General features: G+C 34.0%; 2 protein-coding genes across 2 annotated transcripts; both read left to right on the top strand.

Annotated features, from left to right (window-relative positions):
• The first annotated feature begins 57 nt into the window (after positions 1-57).
• LOC116773311 (carboxypeptidase B-like) lies at positions 58-2,188 on the top strand. Its single transcript, XM_032665739.2, has 6 exons — positions 58-210; positions 291-500; positions 578-680; positions 748-1,056; positions 1,484-1,754; positions 1,842-2,188. Exons 1-6 carry the CDS (start codon positions 143-145, stop codon positions 2,144-2,146), a joined length of 1,266 nt encoding a protein of 421 aa, XP_032521630.2. The 5' UTR covers positions 58-142; the 3' UTR covers positions 2,147-2,188.
• A 1,319-nt stretch (positions 2,189-3,507) lies between these two features.
• LOC116773244 (autophagy-related protein 2 homolog A) lies at positions 3,508-23,453 on the top strand. The gene is made up of 38 exons (XM_061528453.1): positions 3,508-3,789; positions 4,196-4,364; positions 4,548-4,688; positions 5,214-5,316; positions 5,713-6,291; positions 6,600-6,751; positions 6,979-7,128; positions 7,412-7,497; positions 8,352-8,533; positions 8,831-8,988; positions 9,428-9,545; positions 9,974-10,150; positions 10,373-10,547; positions 10,990-11,096; positions 11,622-11,818; positions 12,087-12,210; positions 12,552-12,679; positions 13,138-13,322; positions 13,507-13,657; positions 13,878-14,062; positions 14,291-14,475; positions 14,701-14,950; positions 15,047-15,230; positions 15,543-15,650; positions 15,736-15,992; positions 16,542-16,741; positions 16,860-16,988; positions 17,302-17,464; positions 17,868-18,035; positions 18,323-18,482; positions 18,968-19,132; positions 19,766-19,934; positions 20,173-20,319; positions 20,733-20,860; positions 21,104-21,258; positions 21,677-21,823; positions 22,248-22,452; positions 22,777-23,453. Exons 1-38 carry the CDS (start codon positions 3,622-3,624, stop codon positions 22,788-22,790), a joined length of 6,369 nt encoding a protein of 2,122 aa, XP_061384437.1. The 5' UTR covers positions 3,508-3,621; the 3' UTR covers positions 22,791-23,453.
• Positions 23,454-23,479: the final 26 nt, after the last annotated feature.

Genomic DNA, 23,479 nt, shown 5'->3' with positions numbered 1-23,479 from the left:
TCCAAAAATGTCACCACATACGGAGCTATAAAATATAAACATTTTACAGCCGATTTAGATAAACAAATGATAACGAAAATTACTATTTATTATATTAAGGGAGCCAAGTCAAGTCCGAAGGATTAGCCGGCTAGTTGTCAAAATGGCAAGGTGGATTACCTTCCTGCTATTCATCGCAGTTACCCACGCTCGACATGAGCAATACGAGGGGTAATTGAAAACATTTTATAAGATAACGTTTTTACACTTGTGAAAGTGATTTAATTGTGTCTTAATTGTCAAATTCACAGGCACTCTCTCTACCGGGTAGCTGGTCCATCAGACCAATTTCAATACCTAGAAGCCTACATAGATTTCCTCTCTATCACACCAGCAGCCAAATCCACTTCGAGACAGCTAGAGGTTTTGATGAGACTATCGTCAGAGGAAAAAGGCAAATGGCTGAAATATTTCGAAGACCATGACATGCCCTACTCTTTAGTATCAAACAACTTGGCACAGTAAGCAAAACCAGGAATAAATTAATTGAAAATATTGTTATTTTTAAATGTTTCTTCAAAATTATCTTATATTTAAGGGTTCTTCGTGCTGAGGATTCTTATTTAGTGAGGTCTAAAGAAGGCGAAGCTGAAGATACAAACAGTACAATGACATGGGATAGTTATTATAACGCGGAAGAGGTATAAATTACTCATTCGAATACGTAATAGTAAGTTTAGCAAGGGATATAAGTCATTTTTCTTTCAGATCAACAAATACATAGACGAGATGGGCGCAAAATACCCTGACCTCATAACAGTTATCAACGCCGGCAGGAGTTACGAAGGCCGACAGATCAAATATGTCAGGATTTCCACCACACGCTTTGAAAACCTTCGCAAAAGAGTAATAGTTATAGACGCTGGTGTACATGCTAGAGAATGGGTTACCACACCAGTAGCTCTGTATTTGATCAAGCAATTGGCCGAAGGCGCTGATAAATTACTGACTGAAAACCTCGACTGGATCATTATACCTTTAGCAAACCCAGATGGTTACGAATACTCCATAAATGAGGTAAAACTTAACATTACCTTCAAAGATTATCAAAATTGCTCATTAACTACGTGACTTTTTATTTAAGATCTATATCTACTTTATAATAAACAAATTAGTTGATAAATATGAATAGATATAACTAAACTCTATACAACCACAGTTACCTACATCACAAAATAATTAATAAATTTCTAAACGTTTCTTTTTTCTTCCAATTAATATTTTAACATAAGCTGGCATAAGCTACTTTCCGAATTAAACTAAACGCAAAAACTCTCCAGTCATTTCGAAAATGAAAAGGAACAAAGAGAAATACATTGATTTAAAAATCAAATCTATTAGTGTTTAGGTGACTTGCAATGTCTATGATTATAGATTATTTTAACATTACGGACAAACAGACTTTTATTACTCACATTATATTTAGTTAATCACATGCTTTTAGGATCGTCTATGGCGTAAAACCCGTTCTAAATCTCACGCTGGCTCAGACGCATGTCCTGGTGTTGACGGAAACCGAAACTTCGATTTCGACTGGGGCTCCAGACCTGACTCTAACATAGCCTGCTCCATTATTTACGAAGGACCATCACCCTTCTCGGAACCAGAGACACGTATCATAAGAGACGCTGTTTTGTCAAATTTGGGTCGTACTTCCCTTTACATTTCTCTACACAGCTATGGCAACATGTTCCTTTACGCTTGGGGAACTAACGGTGGGTATTCTTTTAATTTAAAGAACTAACTTTTTTAAATAAATCCTTATATATACCTATGATAATATATTCCAAATTTCTGTTCAGGTACACTTCCTTCAAATGGCCTATCTCTTCACCTTGCCGGTATCATCATGGCAACAGCTATTGAGGAAGTCAAATTAGAAAAAGCTGATTCTTACATTGTCGGTAATGCTGCTAACGTTCTGTACTACACCAGCGGTACCTCAAGAGACTGGACTCGTGGCATGGGAATACCATTCACCTATACCATGGAACTTCCTGGTTATGAGTACGGCTTCCTCGTCCCACCCACTTACATCAAGCAAATAGTGACCGAATCTTTCGTAGGAATAGCTGCTGGAGCTCGTTACGTACTCTCACTATACTGATAAAAGAGATTCTAATACTGAATTTAATAAATTCAAACCTTATTCATTATCTTTCATTACCTCCTTCGTTTTTACTGACATAAAAATATAAGATTTACTACGAGATTTTAGCGTAGCATAACATAAAATAATTATTTTTGCAAGTGGAATGATTTGGATATTGAGTTTTTATACAACAGATATTTTCTTCAAAAGGTATACCTACACCTAACCATATATATGTTTAACCGTGTTTACTGGAGCTTGTTAAACAATAGACAATAGGAAATTTCATACTTCTGAGACTACCTTAAGTGAAACATTGAAGTAGTATTCTAAAAACGACATTTGCTTTATAATTTCTTAATCCTTAAGACTTGAATAAATAGTCCACATATTTATTCTTAGTAAAATGTATCTAATTTTGTGTTTTGTTTTAAAAATAGTAACTGCAACTCATTATTCTGGTGAATTTAAGTTTATACGAACAATCGAAGCTATCGGAATACCTTATTATAAAGTTGCTATGACTTTAGGATCCTGTCAAGGTAGCTAATATTTTAAAATTATTATTTGGTTTTGTTGTAATTTAAGATATCAATTTTTTTTAGAAAAAATATCTTATCTTCTATTTTTAGAAAATACAATCTTCTCTGAAAACAAAGCTTGGCCGACGGTAAGAATGAATAGAGTTATGGATATTTACTACAAAGGTAATGTTAGTGAGCCTATAATATAAGTCAAAATTAAATATAAGTCTGTCATTGAAAAATAAACAAAATATTTATTTCATACATTCCAGGAGAGTATAAAGTCTCAAGTGTGGTGATTAAGCTTATTATAAATAATACAGACTGTTTAGGGTTTTCTGACGAAGGTATAGGCTCTGTGGAATTTTCCGCAACTTTATTTTTTGCAGATAATATGGGTCCCATATTTTATAGCTTGACAATATATACATGTGATAGAAATTTTAACGTAGATCCCAAAAATGAAGAAAGCCTACTATTTTATACAAAGAAGAGACAATTTTATTCAAAAAATTAAAAAAATATTTACAATACTAGTTTTACAAATACTTTAATTTAGTTTTTCTTTTGCACATAAGCACATAATATAAATTACGTACTTTCATAATTTAAAGTATTTTAATTTACAGAAATTAATTTTATTTTGTAGCTCTAAATATTATATTCATTATTATGGAAGTGTTACTTACACAATATATTATAATAATTATTATATAGAAATAAGTAGACATAACATAGATTAGCAATAGAACCAATTCCTAAATGTCGTCACTGTATAATTTTTACCTATAATATTGCATACTCTATGATCATTTTGTAATCTGTCAATAGTAGTTTTGAAGTAATTGTAAAAAGGAACGTAAACGTTATGTTTATTTACGTGCTCAAGTCAATCACACGCAAATCACAATAGTCATTACGCACAAAAGCAAAAATTTATAGTGTAATGATCGAAGACTTTTAAAGATGTTGTGGTATCTACCATGGTCCGAAAGCATAAAAAAAAGAGCCTGCCGATATTTACTCCAACGATACCTTGGAAATTATCTTGAAGAAAAACTTACTTTGGATCAGCTGAGTGTCGATCTTTACAATGGGACTGGTACCGTTTCAGATGTTAGCCTTGACTGCGAGGTAATCAATTTTATTTTAATATTTGAATATATAAGTTTATTAAGATGGTTGTAGTACTATCAGGCTTGATAATATATTTTATATGTACGCGTCCGAAACGTCCTTGCCAATAAAAAATGCGTTTGATCTTTATATTAAACAACACGTGTTACGAATATAACAAAGGAATCATGAATCAATTTCCTTATAAAATATATTTTTAAGTCATCTTCAGACCACTGATTTAAAAGTTTTAAATTATACAGGAATATTTTTGATGCTTCCATAGTCATGTAATTTATTAAATCTTATATTTTTATTATTATGTCTTACAATATGTATACACTTTGATTAATACCACACTATATTGAAGTTGGTATTTTGAAATTTGAACTTAGAATAAACAGTTCTATATGAATAATTCAAGGCCCTCAATGAGTTGGGGGACAGTCAAAATTGGCCATTGGAAATAGTTGATGGTCAAATGAAAGAAATAACAGTCACAGTACCCTGGTCTACGCTTCTCAAAGATGATTCTGTTGTGGAAATTAATGGACTCTCACTTACAGTCCAACCTAAAGTTAGGCCTGAACCTGGTAAGAAATATTCATATTGTATGAAAAAAAGAAATTAAAGGTACATTAGAATTGATTGTGGCTATAAATTTTCATTTACCTCATTATTCTTATGAAGTATGTCGAGCTAGATGAAATTTTATTAATCAAAACCGAATTATACTAGTTTATAAATTTGTATATTGGCTATAATCATTTCAACAGCATCATCAATGCTGGAGTCTATGTGGTCTTCCATGTCATCATCAATGCAACTGGCGGCAGAATGTCTTAGGGAAGAGGCTGGCCCACAGGAATCAAACCCCGTTGAAGGCATTGAGATGTTTGCGCATGCTATAGATTCAAGTGAGTTTAAAAACCAAATGTTACTTTATGCAAATATATTAATAAAATAGTTTATATGTCTGTACATATATGTTCCGCTAAGACAACAACTACTAAATATATATTCCAATGTACTATTTATAGTTATGTATCTTGTTTGAATAAAAAAAAAAAGACACAACATAAGGTTTAAGAGCCATAAATAAGTAAGCTAGTATTTTATTATGTAAGGGAGTTATGATATTGAAAAATTACAGAATTTTTCAAATAATCTCACTAACATTTGGCAACATTACATATAATAATTTTTTATGAATAAAATTTTTTTTAAGAACTGAATTACAGTCTAGCAGTGAAAAATTCCTTTAATTACCACATACTTTCAATTCATTACACTCAAAATATTACTCTTTGAATACATGTTTAGCATATTATTTACATAAAAGCATTGTTTATACACTTAATTAAAATAATCATATATATAGATATATATATATATATATATATATATATCGGTATCAGTAAAATCAAAAATATTTCTTGCAGTTTTGAGCAGAGTGAAGGTAAAATTCGTGAATACAAAAATAAGAATAGAACATGTTCCAAAAAATGGTGACAAGGGCATCGCACTGGAGGTCCATATTGAAAAGTAAGCTAATGTAAAATATTTGAAAGAATTAATACATTTCATATTGAATAATATTAAAATGTCTTATAAAACTATCTTCAAACCTCAGTAATTCTAACGAAGCCACCGTTTTTATTTCATTAATTATTTTAAATTTATTCCATACGCTTGAAAGTGTGATGCAAATATATAAATTGAATATTATTTAAATATCTGTAAGTCACGACGTTTCATTGAAGTGGGAATATTCAATTTAAGTTAATCAAAGTCCTCAATTCCTACTGATAATTTGTGTATAACATTTTATTTGCTTTGTTTTCACTATGAAAGATATTATTCATGCAGGCTCATCACCCGCTTTCTTTGATACAGCAATATTAAAGTATCAATGCTATGTAATTTTTGTTATATTTATAGTATCGACTATTTCGACGAAGCCGGAACGGAACCATCACCGGAAACGACGGATCCAGATAAAACTAAAACCTACATCGTGTCAACATACACAAATAAAAAAATCAAATTCAATGGCGTCGTGTTCAACATAGACGAGTTCCCATCGAAGCTGCGTACAATGGCTCCGAGTCTGATGGAGAAATCCGCATCATCTGTCGACAGGTCCGACGGAGCGTCAGTCGACACCCCTAACTCAAATTACCAGAGCACAATGTCCGATGTGTTCTATGAAACTAGGAGTGTAATGTCTACTATAGATTCGGATCCTATTAAGGAGATAATTGAAGAGAGACATATCGGAAGCGCAAGAGAGTCGACTCCGCCGGACAGAACCACGCAAGCAGACCCAATACTATTTGCAAAATTAACTGGTCAACAGGAATTAGCCCTCAAACTTAAGCATTCGGAGGAAGTTGAGGGGCCAAAGGTCGAGGTCAAAATTCTATTAGGGTCATTCTTGATATTCATAACGCCGAGGCAGATGCGTACAATCATTGAACTCGTAGATGCTTTGAATCAACCGCATCTTGAAGATACGAGGTGAGCAGTAATGTAACAGTGTGACTCATAAATAATTTGTTTAAAAATGAAAATGTATTCTGCTTTAATATAACTGTTTGTAAATAATATTTTTCATATATAAAAATAATGTTGATGTCATACTTAAATAAAAATTATACAGTATGGAATGGAAAATTCATCAACATGAGTATTATCGGAATTATAGCTTAGTCGGTAAAGTTACTGAAACGCTATAACTCGGAGGCTGCAGATTCGATTCCTGCTTATTGTGCTAGTTTTGTTATTCTATATCTTCTCATCTAAGATTTTTTTTCCTCCGTGTCCAGTAATATTCCAGTCCGACCCAGCAACATTAACATGCAATGCAAGCCGATGAAGCAAGCTGACTTTCAGCTGATAGAAGCACAACTGCTCGGTAACTTGGACAAGCAGCAAGCCAAACCCAGCAACATGTATGGCTGGTCCGGTCCTAGTTTTGGTATGAACACTATTTTAATTGTATTATTTTTAGTATCTTGATATCAATACCAAATACATGGAATGTGCCTAAAATTAAAAATATATATTTATTCTACATATATACATATATATAATAATATTTTTATAAATTTATAAGCAATTATCCTTTTAAAAAATACAAGCAAAATTTTTTACCATACATGAAAAGCATTTGCATAAATTTAAAGTCAGTTTAAATTATTACAGAAGACGGTGAGACTGATGAGAAATTCCTGCCGATGACGTCACAGGGCCTTATGTCTGAGAGCTTCACCAGCTCCATCAGCTCAATGAGCAACAGCATGACGTCCAGCATGAACATATCCAGTCAGCCAAGGATCAAGAGAAACAAGAAAGGTTAGTTTGATGGGTCACTAGAATATAATACATTATTATATGGTCTTATCCAATAAGTCACTTCCAGCGCGCATCTGTGACTAATAAATGTCATTTGCGAAAAAAATCCTTAGGTGTTTTTAAAACATTGTAATTTAACTATAATGTATATAACAATATATAGTCTGTGTCATTCTAGCAATGTCATACAAAAAATGTCCCAAACAAGGTCAGTAGTTTTTGTGTGAGTGACAAACACACATGCATTACACTTAATATTAATGCATGTATGAATAATTTCCAGTTCCTCACATTGAAGGCGATCCCACCGCTGAAGTGTCACATATAAGCTTGAGGGTGGCCTCAATATCGTGTGTACTACTACATAAGGTATTCTATTTTTTCTTATACACACATATATATATATATATATACACGCGCATACACACACAAATATATATTTTATACAAGAAAAAGTATGTTTTCTCTAAAGAATCTTTAAAAAAAATATTAAATTTTGTATAAACGTTTCCTATAAAACACTGATTTCAATTTAAAAATACTATTTCCATTCACTAAAACTGATGGTTTTCAATAAAAATACAATTTAAATGTCAAAAATTATAAGAATTCAATCATCTAAGGCCATGATAGCTCGATTGGCAAAGTAACTACAACACCCTATCTATGAAATCAAAGGTTCGAATCCAGTCTGTGTAGATAATTTTTCTACTTAAATGAATTAAAAATATATTTTAATTTGTATTTGTTTATAAATTAATTTTGTAAATATCTCATGTAATTTTTTCAATAACTTATTAAAATATTGATTTTATTACAAAATTATTTGGGTCATATATGATAATGGCGACCTCGGCCTTAACCCGAAAACTTATTAAGTACAAATATATAGATAAAAAAAAATACAACAGATTATATTATTGATGAAATTTAAATTTAAACTCAAAACAATTATAGTACAAATTATAAATCATTTATGAATTTAGTTAAACAGTGTGAAACGCAAGGAAATTAAAAAATATACAAAAGGTACAGAAGAAATATTAGTAGTTTTCTTAATAAGATATAAGGAATAGATAACTTATAATTTCGCTTGTAAGCGACTCTCGCCCTTATTTGGACGTGCTTAGAGATGATTATTACATAAAACTGACATTTATTACCAACTAGTATATAAAAAAAAATTAATATAACTTAACAGTTATAACGTAATGTCATTTCAGGATATCCTCGCCCCAACACCACTGTCCTTGGACAGCGTCTCCTACTCCAGCGCTTATAAAATGCAACAAGTAGCGACGGAATTCTTCAACCGTATAGAAACATTCAGCAAGTTCGACGAGAGAAGAAACATACATCATGTCAACGACTCATTGGATACAGCCACCGACAGAGATCATTTAAGGTTTTATATTTATAGTAATTAAATGTCATTTGGTTTTATAATTAGGACTTCAATCATTCCTTCGTAGTGCCTGCATAATTTGGTAACAAACACACATACATATATTTGCTCGTTTGTAACCCAAACTCTATAGCATCACCATTTTGTATAGAATTTAATTAAATACAAACCAAATGTTGATAAATTCCACAACAAGAAGGTTTAGTAATAAAATTTTAAAAATAGAATCATTTGATTGATAAGTTTTGCAAAAAAAAAGCTTTTACCCATAGTATTAATGGAATAAATTTCCAATAGATTGTTGATGTCAGAGATCAGTGTGGATGGCAGCGAGAAGGTGACGTCACACGGCAGCCACACGGTCTGCGAGGCGGCCGTGCATGAAGCGTTACTCAGAGAGTGTCTGTACCACGAGGCACAGAGACAAACATATGACTTGATTCGATTCGATAGAGGTATATCTGAAACCATCTCTAAAAATAGTACACACAGAAATAAGGTCGGATAGTTGAAAATAGTCACAATATTATGTGAATACTGACATAATATGATAGTTCTTCAATACAGTAGTGACTTTAAGTAATATAATATTCTGTTATTCCATCTTTCTTCATGCTATTTGTAAAAGACCTGGGAGTCTGAGACATATATATATATATATATTTAAGTTCAATTATGGTCATATAATTACTATAACATATGGATATGTCACCCAAAGATTACTTCCATACATTAATTGCTGAGAAAAACAGTGAAGTTACCAATATAAAAATTTCCCTTCACCGAGTCTATTAATAGTTAGTATTAAAGTAAAACTATATAGAAATAGATTAGTATGTTAATTTATTTTATTATATAATTATAGAGGCTAATGTTATCAAAATATAATCTCAGGTGATGAAGATACAACTGTATCAACAAAATCAAATATACGAATGAATTTCAAACAGACATCCAAATATATATCAACATCGGGAGAGAGGAAACTTGTGTACCCTACAACGGATATTGTGTAAGTATATCACAACGCCCAACAGTCAATATAATAGCTTTTATCTGGGATTTGCTGCCTTTCAAGCGAGTCTTTTAATGCAAAAAATAGAAATCTTGTTTATTTTACTCCATACCACATACAGTTTACATGTTTAGTACAAAATACACAAACATACATTTCCCAATTCAATTATAGTGCTATTTGTATTTGGTCACTAGATGGCGCCAAACATTTTTTTTTGTTATTAGAAACCAAAAACTTTTTTTTTAATAAAAGCATAGATGAAAAATATTATTAAAGAACTGGCCTAGACAGTCAATGGATTAGTTTATATTTTTTTGTATAAACAATAGACCAATTTAATTTCTTTTAAACATCTATATAGTTAATTCTAGTTAGGACAATTAACCATTATTATATTTAGTTATAATTTTATTATGTAACAGGTTGAAGTGTACTCCGTTCTACATAGATGTGGACCTGACCTTATTGGAGCGCATGTCTTCAACATTCTTCGGTGGGCCCCCTCCCCCGCCCTCCCCGCACGTCGCTTCGCCATCAAACAAGTCACAGAACCAAGTCAACTTCTCACTACAATGTCCTAACTTGGATATTATACTAAGGTATACAAAACAATCTTAAATGTAAAGTTTAGTACACACGTCACGAACTGTCTTACAGATAAAAAAATATTTAAAAATCGGTTTCTTCTTAAACCATTTTCAAGTTTTAAGCCATGATTTCTTAACATAGCTTTTCTTTTATATAGAGCCTTGATACATTTTTAAACCATACAATATATTAATATTATTATATATGTTTTATTAAATTGTTTCAAATCGCAGATTCCCCATAGCGGATCTTCGTCCAGGAGGTCGTTCTGAGGCTCGCTCTGTCCGTCCCGACTACCTCCTCTTCAAGTTACACAACACCAACGTCGGCCTCCAACAGCTCGCCAGCGCTCGGCCACTGCCGACCACTATATCAATACGAATGACCACCCTGGATCTATACTACTATGTATGCACATATAATCCCCTCTCTAACTTAAACTTTTCCTCTATAATTGACCAAGTATATGATAAGATATATACATATATATCTATAATATACGATTGCTTACTTTCCCTTTTATTTCATAGCAAAATAATGTCATATATTCTATTGTAAATTATTAAAAAAAAAAAGATAGGTAGTACATATATATATATATATAAATTATATACATAACGCTTACTTCTTTCAACCGACATCCAGTCAAGTGTTTTTATAAGCCGACAAAACTGGAACATGTACAAATAAAGGAACCAAAATATAGTTATATGTTATTTAGATTATTCTATAAAATAATGAAATTAACATTTCTTAGCAGTTTAATTTCATGACTTAAACCACATAATATATCGGATAGGTTAAAAAAAATCTCCATATGATGGTATTCTAAATAGTTTTCTCAATGTAGGAAAATGAGCACTTACCGGGAACACACATAGCTCAATCAACGATGGACAACACTACGCACGAGAACAACATTCTACAGGGGACCAGTAATGTGACGACTCTGCCTGTGTGAGTGCTTTACTTGAATTTACCTTATATTTACCTATGTTACATAGTCTATTACACGACTATATTTGACACCAGACTTCACTCATTAGACTATTGTTTATTATTGAGCTTCTATATATTTCTAGTTTCTACGAGCCACAAGCCACAGTCGCTTCAGTAGTTGTCCCTATTTGAGTAACATACATACGAATATTATATGTGTAATTTCGTTAACTATTCGTAATTATTACGAGAGCGGAGCGTAGATTAATTTGTATCATATAAATTATACAATTCGATTTTTCGATCCCTAAATATTTTTTCGCCTCATTTTTGGGTACACATTTTTTCTTTGACAAATAATTGGTAATAGTATTGACAAGTAACAGAAAATATTACATATAATACATATATATAACGTTATAATGTGATCTAAAAAACTTGAATAGAAATTTATTTATATAAAAAAAATGAAAACATTGACACGACCAGGATCCGAACCTGCAACAATTACAGTTGCTTTTACATAAAAATTTTGTTCCACAGAGTGTCATTAACTTTTCAACCGTCAGAGTCGTCGAAGGGGCCGTTCGAGTGTCTCCAGGAACCTATGGAGGTGTCCTCGAACCCTATGACCACCTCCATGTATATAATGAACAACCTTCACAGCGACCTCCCCAGCCCCTTCAGTGGCAAGAAAATGGCGCACCAAGGAATCGGCAAGCACGAAGATAATCACACCGGTAACAAAAATACCTACGTTCAATACATTGACCATGGCCGCTAGACTTACAAGAGTTAAAGTTACTCAGTAAGAACACGATTAACTCACTATCTGTATGAATACCAAACATTCTCTTAAATAAAAATGCAAGTGCAAGGAACACAAATGAGTTAGTGTTCTAATTATCATATATATATTATTTTTGGTATAATCTTTACCTAATGATATCATAAATTAATAGAATAATTTAAAGCTGTCATGAATCATAACCATGTTTTTGTTCTAAGGTCAAGAAGAAGACATAATAATCCCCGGCACAGAGGAGGAGATGAGGGAATTCACAAACAGCTCCGTAGAACATTCCGCTATACATCTAGACTTCAGTCTGCCCATCCTCAGCTTACAACTGGAGTTAGTACTCAGTACTATTCAACTATATATTCAATTATATATATTTTCACAATTTTAACTACAGATGCTTGGTCACAAACGAAGGACGCTCTTAAGTACCTGCTAATAAAATATACTTTTAAATAAATAAAATTTGATAAACATTAATTTGTTTTATGAATAGTATTAGGAAGACACATGCAATAATAATTGTTAATTAATTTCTATACAAACAATATTTAAAAAAAATGACTACTGCTGGGAACCAAAATTGACTTCCAGAAGCATGAGATTTAATTCAACAATTATATGGTATGGTATGGCACATGTACAATGCTCTAAGTAATCTCTTCCTATATCAGATCAAAGCAGCTGTACGAGATCCTGTACAACCGCATTAGTTCCGAGCTGCTGCTGTGGTCTCCTCGTGAAGAGTTTGATATCGCCCCCCCTCCGCCACCCTCCTTCGAACCATGCCGGGGAGGATACGGTAATATATATATATATATATCTGCTTTAGTAAATTTGTCAATACAAAAAATAATAATTATGGTGCAGAAATTAATTTAAGAATTAAATTTATTAATGACATTAAAGCTATTAAAATAATAAAAATCTAGAATCTCAAACCCCTTCATTGCATTCTTTATGAACTCTTAAGTTATCAACGAAAAAATTTTCGAAATAAAATTACTACTTTGAACAAAGAAAATGCCAAAACAGCAAGTGACTAAACAAAGTCCTTCCAGTCTCCCATGGATAATTCGATATAATATTACCACATAGTATTTTTTCCTTAAAACATATAAAGAAAAAATATATATAATTTTAATTTAAATTAGTTTAATTTTTAAAGCAGCAAAGATAATCATCTTAACCATAGGTAGGGTCAGGATAATTAATACCATAGAACGTCGTCGTTTCATCTTTATGTAAATATGCCCACAGATTCAGACTCGGAGAGCTCGTCGTCTCAAGAGGACAATTTATACTATTCAACATATGACAACAAATTGAAGAAAGGCATCGGCAACACAAGACCGTTCTCAGACATCAGACAATGTGAGACGCACAACTTCTGTCTCACATTCAACGTTGACAAGGGGCTTCTCTCTATATTAGCGCCTGTGAGGGTAAGAGACAGACATATGATGAATATACCTTATAAATAACTAAAAATATATTCCTTAATATAATACTTTTAATTGCCTTCCCTTTTTCTATATCCGTCTCTTTCTTGCTCTTCGTGATAGGAAGTTTCCCTTCAATATATCGTTTAAAGAGTAACCAAATAAATTTTGCAACTTGGACTTTCAGGATAGCAACAAAAGAGTTGTCCCGGGACAAATGGGTGAATTAGTTTTGGAGGCCCATAAGCTGTCTATGTGTCAAGTCAGCGGGCTCTATGGAAAAGCTAAGACGGCCCAAATGTGTCTGAGGGCTGCCAGGGCGACTCTATACCATGAACGTTTGTAACATTTTAATACCAATAATATAAATTTCAATATATGTATGCGTTTTATAATATTGATAAATTCTTCACTCTATTTTTATAAAACTCTACTCAAATCACATTAAACGCTTTACACACATGTAGAACAGATTTAGTAATAATTTAATTTCAAAATTATTTAATTTAAATATACTATAGTAATATATCACTGATAAAATTAAACTATCTCTTTCAGCGCTCCTGACTATACCGTCAGACAGGCCACCGTTACGTTTGTACGGCTCAGTGTTGCCATCACACCTCAAGAAGACAATATATCCGTCGAATAAGGGCGTCATAATAAAAGATAGATTGAAGCCTAAGGACATGTTCACAATGGCGCTGAAGACTGAACCTGACACTGAGACGCCCAATTTGAAGGTATTTTAATAATTTCATTGCTTGCTATTGTATATATTTAACTAAAAAAATCTTATTTAGAGTATAACTATTTTTCATTTCATCAGTTTTATACTTTACCATCATGTATGAAAATTAGACACTGAATATTACGATTTCATAAATTGTGAAAATGGAAAAGTAAATAGTTAATAAAAAATAAATAATTTCCTATAGTTTCAAATATTTAAAGAATCAATGTTATTTCAGACAATATGCATAGCCCTGGGCATTGAACAGGCCACCCTCCGACACAGAGGCGACAAGGGTATAGCGTGGCTCAGTCAGCTGTTGGATGTACTAGATGTTATAGACTACCCTGTGCCGGGATACACGCCGTCGCCAGTACTATCAGAATTGCATGTGCATGTGTGGGACTGCGCTGTGGACTACAGGTGATACGAAAACACATATATATACACACACACACACACACACGTCCATGATTTTTGCTTGCTTTAAATGATAATGATAACTAAGTTTTATAACGTGAATATTACTTTTATTTCGTTAATACTTTCTCGACTCCAAGATGGTAACAATTACAAACAATTCGTAATTCTTATTACTAGATTTATGATAGTAATTTCAACAATATTTACTATAACCCATTACAACAGGCCGCTGTATCTTCCAATACGTAGCGTGGTGACGCTTGGCAACTTCAGCGTTTCCAGCAACCTCATACCGGAAACCAACACGTCCTACCTCCGCTTCCTCGCTCAAGAATGCTCACTCCACCTCAGCTATCTCCACAGCAAGACTGTAGCGCCAGATGACAGAGCACCAGATCTCCACAAGGAATACGTCTGCGTCATTGATGTCGGACTGTTTGAACTGTCCCTTAGAATGGAAGATAAAAGCAATGGCGTGAGTGGAAATATCAAAACAGTATATCATTTAAATTGTATTCATATTTGTTCATCATAGTATAGGATATATATATATAAAAACAATTTTTTGCAGAGCCAAGATCATCCTCAGGTGGACCTGACGGCGTCCAACAACATGGTGACTATGTTCACGTGTTGGGATTCCGCGTCCGCGCTGTGCCGTCTGTTGACTTACGTGGCGTCTGACGGGGACTCGCAGACTTACGACTCCCGACACACCAGCCTGTGCTCTGACCAGCCCTTGGAACAGTTGGTTGGTATGTACCGGAAACTAATAGACCAATCAGCTACGTAATAATGTCTTTTTGGTAGCTAAATAGTATAGCCATAGTCGTTGTTTTTGAGTATTTTTTTTATATTGCTAAGTGTCAGATTATAGGTCTTATATATTCCTTTCTGACTGTTTCGATGTATCCTATATTTTAATCTCAGTTATATCCATACAAGTAATTTTCACTCTGAACAGTTCTAAATCTATTCAAACTTATTGTCGGAGTAAAACGTGCCCTAAAATTATGTTGTATAAAAATAAAATTATACTAACGGAGATATTTTTTGGGTAATTTCAGGGTTAGAAGATCGACCGATAGAAGAAATAAGAGAACTGTCGCAGAGTGAAATCCAACAAGTGAACGATTTGATGGCGGAAGCTATGAAAGAGAGTCCCAATAATACAAGTAAATAAAATTAAAACAATACCCTAATAATAATATGTCAGAATTAATCTAAATATATTATAACTGCTAATAATAAAAATTTCAGTTGATGATGAGGATTTCGTGAGCTCGACGGAAAAGGAAGGTGTGGAACTGTTTTACTTTCCTGATGAGTCAAATGTGAAGCAAAAGCAACTCGAGACAGCGGACGCCGAGAGCGAAACTAAGTCAGTTGAATACGAAGACATGTCACACGTTGAAGAGGCCCAGGAGGCTACGCCGACGAACATGCAGGTCGCCAGGGATCTAGGGGACCCGACTGTCACGCCGAAGTCAACGCCAAAAAAATCAAAGCGGAAAAAGGTAGCAACACCGGTGTCTACGATACTAAAACAATTACATTTCTCTTCTTCTGTATCGTATTACGAATTTATATAAATGTACATATAAAAATTCTGATATTTTTAAAGCAAATTCTTTAATTAAACTTATTTACTATCATCATTTGAAATTAATGTGTGTTACATTCGATGCAGCCTTTCCCAAAGTGGGCGATAGCGCCCCCTTGTGTGCGCTTCAAGCCTAAAGGGGCGGTAAGAGACCTAGAAAAAATAGGGGGCGTTGTGTAAATGAGACCTGTGATTTGTAATTTCAATCAGCTAGGATAAATTATAGTGGTTTCTCATTAGGTGAAAATGTAATAAATAATTTATTCTCATAGTGGGCACTAGACAAATAATTTTGGAAAACCCTAATTTAATGATGTCTAGCCAATTTTGCTAAAATAAAGATCCTAACTATTCAAAACTGTTGCCATATACAAGATTCCAATACAAATTTTTAATAAGCAATTAAAATGAACCAAGCAACATACAGTACAACAACGATTGCTCAAATTGCCCTCGTATACAGATGAGCTCGTGTGGCAGCGGCAGTAACACGGACGACGAGTACTGTGTGGTGGAACAGCTGGCTGGTGACATGGAGATGGAGGAGCCGGTGGTGACCTGGCTGGCTGGACCCGTCACTATGTTGAACGACCACTTCAGTGTACCACCAGCGAAGTCAGACGTACTCGCAGCGCCCAAGAGCTTCCCGCCACCAGTGCTCAGGTTATTTTATTAACTTTTTTTTTATTTACTCCTCCAGAGTAAAGAGGTCGGCTATAATTAGCCTGCCAGCATTGATACGGACGTCGCAGAAGAGTATTAATTTTTTTTATAATTCCAGGTACACTCTGTGTGAACTGAGCTTAACCTGGAATATGTTTGGAGGCAGTGATTTCAAACCGAAAGAAACGTCCAAGAAATCAGTTTCCATTGATGATCCTAGGGGAGGGGGCTCGCCCGTTAGTTCTGCGTAAGTTTTAACTAGGACAGACATTACTGAGATATGGCGATGTAACCGTTAACTTCCCGAATACTCCACCAATTCCCACCGACCAGGATATAGGTGTAAACAAAATCTTCATGACTACTACCGTCTCAGTTCTGATGAACCAAAATATAAAAATAATTACTATACACCCTACAACAAAACTTTCACAAACATATGTAGAGATAAGACTAGGCATTACACAGATGATAATTACACCAGAGTTTTCATGAGTGTTATTGTAGCGAGGGCTATGAATTATGAAGAGTAGAAATAAAACAGAGGCTTCTATCCACAGGCGCAGCAAGGACTACGAGCCATACGAGAGCCGTCGCTCGTTGGCGTCCTCATACCGGCACGGGGTCAGTTGGAGCGCGGGAACTGACCGGGTGCGGGCGACTCACACAAGAAAAAACGACTCCCGGGATCATCACACGTGTGTCAAGCTCTGTCTTACTAAGGTATCTACAAATAGCTTTTCTATCTTTACTGTACTACCTCAAACCAAAAAACGGTGTAGACAGGGTCGAGTATAATAAGCGATTAGTGCCAGATAAGCCAAATGACAATATTTTATTCAGATGATAGAAACGAAATTCAGTACTTATAACTGAAATTCAAAAACCACAAACATGCAGATATAGTAACTAAACCGTGAAAATAGATCTGTGTGTATAGTCCGAGCTGGCACCGTCACACTATAAACGAAGCGTTTACCGTTTCCCATTCAATAACCTACGCTGTGACGTATTTACTATAGCATATGTAGATTTATACATGAAAAAATATTTACGCTCTATATATAGCCATACGCCAACTTAGACTAAGGGTATTGAGGTTATTTACAATCATTTTAATTTCCAGGTGAAGTTCCAACACGAGGTGTACCCGCCCGGATGCACGCAGGCTTCCAGACAGACCCTGGCTATCGCAAAAATAGAAGTCTTAGACAGATTAGTGTGCAGCGACATCAACAAACTGCTGAGTCAATATAAACTTAAAGACGAACCCGAGAGAAAAAACGCTCATATGGTGAGTTAAAGCTTCCTGAATGATATCACGACATATATTTCATTCAGAACTCGTTAATTTTTATGCAAAATGTCAAAAAAAAAATTGTCGAAATACAGATAAAAATTATTCATTAAATTATTAATTAAATTTATTACATTCAAAAAATATATATTTTTTATCAATAAAACTGGCGTAATTTTTTAGATGGCAACAAATATCCTGTTATAAATCTAGTAATTAATTAAAACGATAATGTTTTTATGTCAAGTAATGAAGGAAATCTTTGTTGTAACAATTGTTCTCAGTTAATAGTGAAAGCGGTCCACCTGCGAGCCGACGCCTCGCTCCCGGTACAGGAGTGCTGTCTAAAGGTGTCTCTACTACCGCTACAATTCAACCTGGACCAGGACACTCTCGCCTTTTTAGTTGATTTCTTCTCTAAATTGGGCAGTGATGAGACCAATGGTATCATTATCAATATTATAACACAAACTTAAAACATAGACATATATATATATATATATATAAATATATATATATAAGAAAAAAATTTTATATTTATAATAAGTACAAAAGTTATTTACCAGCACAGTAATTTTTTTAACAATTTTCTTAATATAAAATAATAACTCAACCTTTTGTTGACCGTTGATTTCTAAAACAGAAGAGTAAAGCTGTGTGGGGAACATTAACTTCTTGGTCTTAGTACGATTTAGAATACTATTTCAGATATGTCACTGTTTATTGCTTATAAAAATGGCTGAAATATAATTTTGTTATATAGTTACAATCAGTAGAATTTTATAAATAAAATACGTTAACAATAATTAAATTTAAAATTACAATTAATATATTATCCATTCTTATTAATTTTCGCATTTTAATATCAGAGGACAGTTGGAGCAGACAGTATATCACATATTTTTCAATATTAAATTTACTCTCAACAGAGGAAGACACAAAGAGCCTAGGGGCTGTCTCAACTGAGTCAGGATCCCGTCAAAGTACGCCCACACATAGGCCGCCCGTGATGAGCGTGGGTGCCCATTTAAAAGACCCACCGCCCACGCCCACATCCTTAGGAGATGCCGACTGTCTCTCGCTTAACGAAACTGGTAATAATATATAATATAATAAATAACTATTTATTTATAAGTACAAGTATTGATAAATAAGTTGTACTGATAATACTATATTGGTCAGCACTGCCTTTGGTAGAACAATCTTATACCAAAATACCTTATTTCATTTTCCTTTCAATCCATTTCTATAGCCTCAGGACAAGACATGTATCAAAGGTATTGTTACTGACGTACCAATACAAAATAAGGCTCTAATGTGGTCTGAAACAAGTAATTTATTAATTAGGACTTATTATTTAAGGCCAAGTCGTGGTGGCCTCTCACACGTGAGGGCACGGGTTCGAAACCTGGCAAGTACCAATGTCATCTTTTCATATGTACTTTCTAAGAGTATTTAAACACCACTGACAGACGGTGAAGGAAAACATCGTGAGGAAACCTGGACTTATAATTTCAAATTATAAAATTGAAATCGCCAACCCGTCTTGAGCAAGCGTGGTGATTAATGCTCTAACCTTCTCCATGTGAAAAGAGGCCTTTGCTCAGCACTGGGCTCCGATAGGCTTATGATGATGATGATTATTATTCAAGGATATAAGCTGTGTTTAACTTTAACACGGATACATTTAGTAATAAAGTCAAAAATATATTTTTCTTCCTATCAAGTTATTCGTGACGACGAACCGCTCATGGAGACGTATGAAGCTGAACGACTGGTGTCCGAGAATCTCATACAACTGGAGGAGGACTTTCAGCGGCTCGGCATCAGCCACGAGAAGCCGACCACCAAAGTGCAAGACTGTGAACCCGTCGATGACTCGCCTATATACTTCCGGTACGAATAGTCATTTAACTTGTCTTTATATTGAATAACACTGTCATAGGTACAAAAATATTTATAAGTATATGAAAGGTAATAAAAAAAAGTTATTAAATCAATTAAATTTTAATAACATTGATACCTTTTAAATCACTTCTTTTGTATATTTTACTAGCAATAAAAACTTTTTATTCGCTATAACGCTACAAAGTGATTGAATCATGTATGTGTACATTCCTTATACTTGTTCCAGTCGTGTAGTATTTTCTCCTGAGGTGCCAATACGTCTGGACTATGTGGGCAAGCGTGTAGACCTGTCAGCTGGTCCTGTGGCCGGACTGCTCATGGGACTCGGACAGCTAAACTGCTCAGAACTAACATTGAAAAGGCTCGATTACAAGTAGGATAATATAGATGTATTTTAGAATAAGAAATTCAAGAGTTATTGGAATCAGGCTTATCATCACTTGGTATAAGTCATATAAAGTTAATTAATGTTAATTTTCTTTGTATATAATAATAAAAAAACAATACATCCCACCTTCAGTCACACTTATAACATCTTCTCTAGAACTCTACTCATCAGTAATATAATAAGCATATGAAAACAAAACAATGATCTTCAAGTATAGTACTAATTGAGAGTCATTTTGTTTTGTCTGTGGTTCATTTTAAACACATATTTAATTTCAGTATTTTTTTTTTTATGAAATCCGTGTTGCCATAACTATTATTTTATTTAAATAGTTGCCATAACTATTATTTTATTTAAATAGTTGCCATATTTATATAATATTATATTAATAACACCAGGTTGGGCCTGTTGGGCCTTGAGAAGCTGGTGCAATGGGCGCTACACGAATGGCTATCAGACATCAAAAGACATCAACTGCCGGGGCTACTCAGTGGCATTGGACCCATGCATTCCTTACTACAGATAAGTTAGTGGTTTAACAGCTCAATACTTAATGAATATAATATGAGATTTGTCTATTCGTTTGTTCAGCCTTATCCTCAAAACCACAGGATGGGATAAAAGGACATTTAATACAGTTAGTTAATATTAATAACTTTTAAAAAGACATCTATATATTTATGTGTCATAATAGTCATGTCTTATGTAAAGATAGTCCTTTCTAACCTGTCACCTTTAAATATTTATTAACTGTAAACGTAATTATCAGTAACCGGCATCCGCGACCTGGTCTGGTTGCCGGTGGAGCAGTGGCGTCGCGACGGGCGTCTGGTCCACGGTCTAAGACGCGGCGCCGCCTCCTTCACAGCTAGAACTGCTGTCGCTGCTCTGGACATCACCGCACGCATCCTACATCTCATACAGGTTGAACGAATTATAATACTAACGGCGGATGTGACGTCACTAAAACATAGCTATGCATGCATGCATACTTACTTATCGAAGTTGCTACATTTGGTGTGCACAAGTGTAGTGAGTATGTAGCTAGCTGTGACGTCATTAATAGTCACGTTAGTCAGTTGTATCAGTCATACTAAATTAATTGTATTTATACAAAGATATACTTATATTCATATTAACCTCATCCTTATTCATTCTAGATATATTGTTAACGACGAATAGTACAGTGTAGTGACAACATTTAAACCTTCTAGAGACGAATTATTGACCCATCATAAGACATTCTAGTTGATTCTAGCAGTAGCGCCTGATATAAAATTATAGCATATACATATTTTGACCTCATTTCGATAAATAAATACAAAATAATATTTTACATCAGGCGACAGCTGAGACGGCGGTGGACATGTTGACACCGGCTCCGGCTCTGCCCCTGTCAACCCAGGGGAGGAGACGTCGCAGAGACCGCACTAGACAACCCGCTGATATACGGGAGGGAGTGACCAGCGCATATAACACTGTTAAAGAGGTTATTATGCTTTACAATAATAAATTTACTCTTGGTCTTATTTCACTCGCTGCTCTAAATTGACTATTATTATTTGAATTTCGTTAATTAGTAACCATTCTACGTTATATTCTCATTTTAAAGATCAATTCGTTCTTTTTGTGCTCGTGTTTTTTATTTTATTAAATTTGAACTAACTCCGTGACTTGCCTCACGTTATCGAGTGGTCTAATCCCTTGAAAATACAGTGAGAATAGTTGTGAAAAGTTAAAAATGCATAGAAAAGCCTGCTACTAACCCAGATTTTAATTTTCTAAGCTTCCTTCCAGATTTTAACTTTCTAAGCTTCCTTACTATATACCTTATTCACAGTGTGAGACCACTATCACTAATATTAAACAGGTCAAAATTAAACCATAATATAATGTATGTGTTAACATAACAGGGTTTCGCGGAGACGGCCGCATCATTATCAGCGGCGGCTCGTCGGGGGAAGGGCGCGGGGGTGCTCCGTCAGTTGCCGGGGGCTGCGGTCGCGCCCCTCGCCCTGGCCGCGGCCGGCGCCGCCGACGTCCTGGGAGGTGTCCGAGCACACCTCGCACCGCACACCACGCGTGATCACGCAGACAAATGGCGCAGACCATTCACAGGTCAGTTGATGAACCAACTAAACTTGACCTCTCCTACAGCTTGTATATACATGTGTACACTATAAATTTACTTCATTTACTTATTAGTGTGCATGAAGTATTAATAATTACAGTATTATAAAAGCTATGCACAAAGGATAGATTAATTACTTATAAAGTTATTACTGATATTAAAAATATATTCTAGAAATTTTAGTCCTAACACATATCTGATGGAAGTGTCATGATTTTGTTTGAAATCCATGTCCACAATACAAGATACATTATATAACTTAAAATTTAACTGTATTATATAAGTAATTTTAAACGTGCCTTTTGTTTCAGATACGACTGATTAATTTCATTCACTGAACTGTATCCACGTCACGGAACGCCGGCTGTGGTTGACTAAATAAAAATATATAACCTTACATATTTTAACGAAATGTACAAAAAAACAAGAAGTTTTACATGGTATGAAAGTGATTATATATATTGGAGAATATATTACGTATTGAGATGTTTTAAAAGTGATATTTTTATACTGGCAACACAAAAAAATATATAATAGAAATGTATGTCATATCAACAACATATATATATATAGTTGAGCATTTTTCCTCATAACTTGTAAACAGGATCGGTGCTTGATGCATGAACTGGCATTTTGAAGCATTTAGCTGCTTACTATAATATTCATAGTATATAAATAGGTGTAAATATTGTTTTTTAATAATTTTAATTGGATTCGTTGTTGGGTGCCATGACAGAACCTTAAAGTAATATTTAAAATATTATTATTATTTTTTCTTTTCCATTACATCAAATGTATCTGGTTCGACGGTTTGAAAATTTCCAAAAATTTTAAACACTATGTACAATATATGTCGATAGCGTTAATTTTATACGAGTGATATTTTATAGGCTAGTGAAATAAAAATAAAAAAATTTAGATGATATCTGTCAATAAAATGTATCCCCTTTTATAGAACTCAAGATGCTAATAATAATTATCTCACTTTCGATGTCGTGTTATTTGCATCAAAGA

Source organism: Danaus plexippus (genome assembly GCF_018135715.1).
Source record: "Danaus plexippus chromosome 18 unlocalized genomic scaffold, MEX_DaPlex mxdp_20, whole genome shotgun sequence".
In the NCBI taxonomy this organism is placed as follows: Eukaryota; Metazoa; Arthropoda; class Insecta; order Lepidoptera; family Nymphalidae; genus Danaus; species Danaus plexippus.
Note: the sequence above shows the minus strand (reverse complement) of the source record. Positions and strands in the feature narration are given on the sequence as shown.

What these genes read in the sequence shown, in the direction of transcription:
- LOC116773311 (XM_032665739.2), top strand. Translation starts at nt 143, where the DNA reads ATGGCAAGGTGGATTACCTTCCTGCTATTCATCGCAGTTACCCACGCT. An exon ending in GTATCAAACAACTTGGCACA is followed by an intron (nt 501 to 577) that starts GTAAGCAAAACC and finishes CTTATATTTAAG; the next exon opens with GGTTCTTCGTGCTGAGGATT. An exon ending in ACGAATACTCCATAAATGAG is followed by an intron (nt 1,057 to 1,483) that starts GTAAAACTTAAC and finishes ACATGCTTTTAG; the next exon opens with GATCGTCTATGGCGTAAAAC.
- LOC116773244 (XM_061528453.1), top strand. Translation starts at nt 3,622, where the DNA reads ATGTTGTGGTATCTACCATGGTCCGAAAGCATAAAAAAAAGAGCCTGC. An exon ending in CTTGATTCGATTCGATAGAG is followed by an intron (nt 8,989 to 9,427) that starts GTATATCTGAAA and finishes ATATAATCTCAG; the next exon opens with GTGATGAAGATACAACTGTA. An exon ending in TCAAGCTCTGTCTTACTAAG is followed by an intron (nt 17,465 to 17,867) that starts GTATCTACAAAT and finishes TTTAATTTCCAG; the next exon opens with GTGAAGTTCCAACACGAGGT.